We start from the raw sequence: 6,000 nt of genomic DNA, 5'->3' as shown, positions 1-6,000 counted from the left end.
CCCTTGATCACTAATTGAGAAAATGCCTTACAGCTGGATCTCATGGAGGCATTTCCTCAAGGGAGGCTCCTTTCTCTGTGATAACTCCAGTCTTTATCAAGTTGATACACAAAACTAGCCAGTACAACTACAGATTGGGGATTGATCCAGGTGTGGTGCATTGCTGTAATTTCAGGTGAGAATATTTAAAGTTGAAGGCCAGCCTGGATTAAATAATGAGCAAAAACAATGTAAACAGCTGGGCATAGTGGTATACAATTTTAATCCCAGCACTCAGGAGGCAGAGGCAGGTGGATCTCTGCAATTGAGACCAGCCTGGACTACATAAGAGTTCCAGGACAGCTGGGGCTTCGATAGAAAGATCCTCCGGGGATTGGAGAAGAGAAAGAGAGAGAAGAGGGAGGAGGGTTGTACCAGGGCTTGGACCATTACCAGTGGAAACTATCATTATTCTTCAAATAATGTAAGATTCTAGTTTCTGATAGTGACTTTCAAAGAGAAGTCACTAGATTTGCTGCCATCATTCCTGACAGTCATAGAAATGGGACACACCAGGTTTTCAAATTCTTGTCTCATAATTCCTTGAAGCTGTAGTCATGTCAAAAGTCTAGTCCTCGGGCGGGCTCTTACACACTGTGACTTTGAAGCAAGTGCCACCCTGGTCAAGCTGTGTATGTATTGTGCAGGTCCTGGAGTGGGCTCAGGAGAAGCGGAAGCTAAGTGTGCTACACATCCATGGGGTCTACACCAATCCTAGTGGCATTGTCCTCCACCCAGCTGGATATCAGAATGTGCTCAGGAACACTGAAGTTATGGTAAGTAGTACTGGGCTTGGCTCTGGAAGTCACTCCTGAAGACATTTTTAAGCAAATTCTAAGTATTAACAGGATATTTACTTTTCAAAACAACTAGAGAGTCAGACCTTACTCCTTGTCTCTTGGATGCATACCATCCTGGGGAATGCAGAAACTTTGGGTGGCAGATCACAGGATTGGTATTTACTTATCTGTACTTAGTAAACCAGCAGCAGATGGCACTCCCTCATTGGCATTACCTTCACATACCAAGAATGCATTCATCTCCTTCATCTTTGAGCTTCTTAATAAGTCTATGCCCAAAATAATTTAGGCAGCTTTTTAAAAATGTTATAGTTGGATCATAGATTATAAAAAAGATCCTTTACTTACTCACACCTGACTACACTTGGAAAAATTGAAAAACCAATTTGATTAGGATGACAAAATGGAGATTTTCTTCTTTGTGTTTGCTGATCTTTGGGTTTCAAGTTTTGAACTTGCTCACATTCATGTACATGTTTAAGCCAGAAACACTTCTTCGGTCCAGCTCGGTGCTTGAGATTTTCAGGACAGGGTCACGTGTAGTATTTACAAGCCAGGGCCAGAGAAAGACCAGGAAGTGTGATGTTTTCTGAAGTATAAGGGCTTTATCCTTCTTTAACTATGACCATCATTGATACTGAGGCAAAATCATTTATGTTTCAGAGTGTGTGTGTGTGTGTGTGTGTGTACTATATGCACAGATACAAATGTATGTACACATGCACAGTGATATTTTAAGTAATCAGACTTCCTTTGACCTATCTAATGACAGAATTATGTTTTCTGATGATCAGTGGTTCTGTTTTAAGGCCAGTCAAGAACAAGTTCAAGGACTGGCAAGATTGCTCAGTGGGTACAGCACTTGCCACACAATGTGAGGAGATAATTCTAGCCCTAGCACTGATATGAATACCAAGGACAGTGGCGTGCATCTGTAATCCCAGCACTTGGAAGGTGGAGACGGGAAGATCCTTCAGATCAGCTGTCTGGTCAGGCTAGATGAATCTACAAGTCAGGGTTCAAGTAAGAGACCTGCCTCGGTATATAAAATGGAGAGCAATAGAAAAAAAATTCCAACATCAAATTCTGGCCTCCATACATACACATACACACACACACACAAAAAAAAAGATTTAAAATTAGCAAATTTTGTCCAGCAAGTGGAAAAGAGGTTAATTACCCAAGAACATAAATCTTTAAAAAAAAAATTATCCCTAAAAGACCAGTGCCAAAGGAGTGAAACTGTTAGAAGACAGAAGGACTAGACAGACGGCTCAGTGGGGTGAGCACTTGTGCAAGCCTTGCAGTCTGTGCCTGGAATCCATGTAAAGGTGGGATGGAGAGAAATGACTTTATAGTTGTCCTTTTGATTTCCACATGCATTCTATGGTATGGTATGGACACTCATATACATACACCATACATACAGAATAATATTTTGTTTAAAAAGAAAACTTTCAGAAGAATGTCAGGTAAAAAGTACAATCTTAGACCAGACATCATATTGTCATAATAACTAGGAAATAAAACCTTGTAATGATTTCCCTCTTAAATCTTGATTTCGGTGGGTTACTGCAGTATGCCAAATGACAAACTGTTGACTTTTGCTTAAGCCATATCATGTGTCTGTCTTCTGAGTCATTAACATGTTGTTCTCTTTTTCTTGAAGAGAGAGATTCAGAAACTCTATGAAAACAAGTCATTTCTTTTCTTGGGTTGTGGCTGGACAGTAGACGACACCACTTTCCAGGCCCTGTTCCTAGAGGCTGTCAAACATAAATCTGACCTAGAACATTTCATGTTGGTTCGGAGAGGAGATGTAGATGAATTCAAGAAGCTTAGAGAAAACATGCTGGACAAGGGGATTAAGGTCATCTCCTATGGAAATGACTATGCTGATCTTCCAGAATATTTCAAGCGACTGACATGTGAGATCTCCACAAGAGGCAGATCAGGTAAGGGAAGGCCAAAGAGCAGTTACCCTTTGTTTGTGATGAATAAAACATTGCCAAAATGGGGAATGTGTAGTGTATGACCAGTTTGGGAAGCGGTGAGAGTGCCATTTTGATAATGGGAAGAAAAACATAGAAAGATTCTTCAGGTCAACTTTCCTCAGTAGTTGCTTTTTTTTTTTTTTTTTTTTGGTTTCTCTGTGTAGCCCTGGCTGTCCTAGAACTCACTCTGTAGACCAGGCTGGCCTCAAACTCAGAAATCCGCCTGCCTCTGTCTCCCAAGTGCTGGGATTAAAGGCGTGTACCACCACGCCCTGCTCAGCAGTTGCATCTTAAAATTAAGCCTGGCTACCTGAATTCAGTCTCTTAACCTACTTTGGAAAGTAGTCCTAAAGTGGTCCTTTGACTGCCATATATGTGCTGTGGCACATGCATGCCCCACACTCACACACACTCAGACATGCATCACACACACAATTAAAAAATCACTGAAGGGCTGTAGAGAGATGGTTTGTTAAGAGCACTTGCTGTTCATCCAGAGGACCCAAGTTCAGTTCCAGCAACCACATCAGGAGGCTTACATCTTCATACACACAAATTTTTGAAGATGCTTAGTTCATGTTTATCATGAAATATTCTTCATATATATATATAAAGTTTCAAATTCTACTGCTATAATTTATCCCAAAAGAAACTTTTCCCTTTTTTTCAGAGCTGAGGACCAAACCCAGGGCCTTGCACTTGCTAGGCAAGCGCTCTACCAGTGAGCTAAATCCCCAACCAGAAACTTTTCCTAAAGAAATGTTTTGCACATGCTGTTTAAGCTATCAAGTGTAACCAACCATGGTGATAAATACCTCATGGTATAATCTCAGCACTTGGAAGTCTTTGGGGCTGGAGAATCAAAAGGTCAAGGCCAGGCTGGGCACCATAGCAAGATCCCAGCTTGGTGGAGGTGGAGGTGGGAGAGCCTGGGATTTAGTCATTCTGACTCTCCAATCCAGTTCTAAAGACATATTCTTGCTATACACTGTTGTTAAAGAACCATGGTTTTGTTGGGTTTGGGGAGGGGTAGGAGGGTGTTTTTCTTGCTTGTTTTGTTTGATACAGAGATTCACTAGGTAGCTTTGTTGGCCTAGAACTTGCTGTATAGACCAGGCTGTCCTCAGAGATCCACCTGCCTCTGCCTCTTGAGTGCAGGCTTTGAGTTACTATGTAGTCCAGGTTGGCCTCACACTTTGAATCCTCTGTCTCAACTGTACAATTCTAGCAAGTACAAACATATTCCCACTATGCCTCACCTGCTTCAAGCTTTTTTATATATATTTTTTATATATATAACTCAGAAATTCGCCTGCCTCTGCCTTCCGAGTGCTGGGATTAAAGGCGTGCGCCACCACGCCCGGCTCTAAGATTTTTTAAAGCCATCATTATCACTGTGGTGGCTCATCCCTGTAATCCCAGGACTTTGGAGGCTAAAGCAGGTTTGTTGAGAATTCTGGGCTACAAGAAGGAGACATAGTTTAGTTAAAACGGTTAAAACGCTGTAACTGTAACCAAACATTGAAGGCTTCCCACTTCTCTTCAGAACTTAAAAAAGCAACAATTCAAGCTTGTCTCTTTCATGAAATCATCTGCCATCTTTTTCTTGAGAACAACTTTTCTGGTGTCCCTCAGCATAATATACCTAGACTGATGTTTGCAACAATGACTAGGCTGGATTTTTCTGATGCATGAGCTCTGATTATTTTTTAAACTAAGGACACACACTCAAGGGCTACACAGTTGATCCACACTGAGATCCTCTACCAGAAAGATGCTATAATAAAAGAAAATCTGAACAACAGTATGTTCTGTTGCACTCAACTTTAGGTTAACATCCCGTATGTTGTAGAATGGTAAAGATAGTTATAGCTAACAGGCTCTCTAGAGTGGCTGTCCATAGTTGCCAGTCAGGCCATTCTATTTTTAAGTCAAAGGTTTTCAATATGGCATTACTATATCAGGAAGTATTTTAGTACAACTTATTTAATAACTGATTTAACCAATAACCAACTTCTGATCTAACCAGTACTTTTTTTTTTCAGTTATGAACAAAGCTTAGTCTTGTGTACCTTTCTAAAAAAAACAAAAACCCAGGGTTTTACTCTATAGTCTATATTTTCCTGAAAATAGCTCTGTAATCCAGACTGGACTTGAACTCATGATCTTTCATAATCCTTACTCCTCTAAGACCTAAGTTTATAGACATGCATCACCACACCCTGCTTTGCATTTATTAAGTACATACATATTGACGTGAAATACAACTAGTGAAATGGAGAGATGTAATTTTTAGTTCAAATTAGCTATATGTGTGAACCTGTTGGGAATAGAGTAAGCAGTCATGTTTTGTATGTAAAATGTTTTAGGGACTGGAGAGACAGCTAATTTGGTAAAAGCACTGAATGCTCCGGAGGACCTGTGTTCAAATCCCAACATCCATATGGTGGTTCACAATTGTCTATTAACTCCAGTTCCAGGAATTCTGACACCTTCTTCTGGCCTCCCTCAGGCACCAGCCATGCACATGGTGCTGAAACATATGCAAGCATAGTCATATACATAAAAAAATTACTCTAAAGAGTTGAAACAAGGTTTTTTTGTTGTTGTTGATTTTTAACAAGCAGTCTTGCTAGACATCCAACTACCAGGAAGGCTAGAGCTTTAGAGGGTTTGGAACTGTTACCTAACATGGCATCATAGTGAGATCCATTCAAACAAAAACCAACTTTAGTGCAATAAGGAATCTAATGTCCGTTTTATACGACTGTCTGAGGTTATTAACCTCATCTTGTATCATTCCTAAATGTCTCTTTAGCTGTGCCCTGAGCTCCCCTTAAGTTTTCATTTCTGCCATTAATAGTTTTAGCTTTCCCAGGGACTGCCAAGATAGTTACGGGTAAAGGCATTTGCTGCCAAGATTGACGACCTGAATTCTATTTCTGCAATCCACATAGGGGAGAAAACACCCAGAAGTTGTCCTGTGTATTGATGTTTTTTGAAAAAGTTTCAGCATCATATAATGTCTATACCAATTCTCTTTTTAGCAGGGATGGCAAGAGAAGGTCAGCTAAATGGTTCATCTGCAGCACATGGTGAAATAAGAGGTATATTATTTCCTATTCTATTAGTCACAGATTGTAGGGAATAATTTGCCTCTCCTGTCT

The 6,000-nt window shown here is 40.4% G+C and overlaps 1 protein-coding gene across 4 annotated transcripts in view; it reads left to right on the top strand.

Moving 5' to 3' along the window:
• Positions 1-6,000, top strand: part of Fam118b (family with sequence similarity 118 member B) — a 48,330-nt gene that overhangs the window by 41,428 nt on the left and 902 nt on the right. For 3 of the 4 annotated variants that reach the window (XM_021208132.1, XM_021208130.1, XM_029543031.1), the window contains 3 exons: positions 687-815; positions 2,509-2,794; positions 5,881-5,940. In XM_021208132.1, the coding sequence (XP_021063791.1) occupies positions 687-815; positions 2,509-2,794; positions 5,881-5,940 (475 nt within the window). The remainder of the gene's footprint in view (positions 1-686; positions 816-2,508; positions 2,795-5,880; positions 5,941-6,000) is intronic. The other variant, XM_029543032.1, reaches the window with a different exon arrangement.

This window comes from Mus pahari, chromosome 10 (assembly GCF_900095145.1).
Source record: "Mus pahari chromosome 10, PAHARI_EIJ_v1.1, whole genome shotgun sequence".
Lineage (NCBI taxonomy): Eukaryota > Metazoa > Chordata > Mammalia > Rodentia > Muridae > Mus > Mus pahari.
This window is presented reverse-complemented; position numbering and strand designations above follow the sequence as displayed.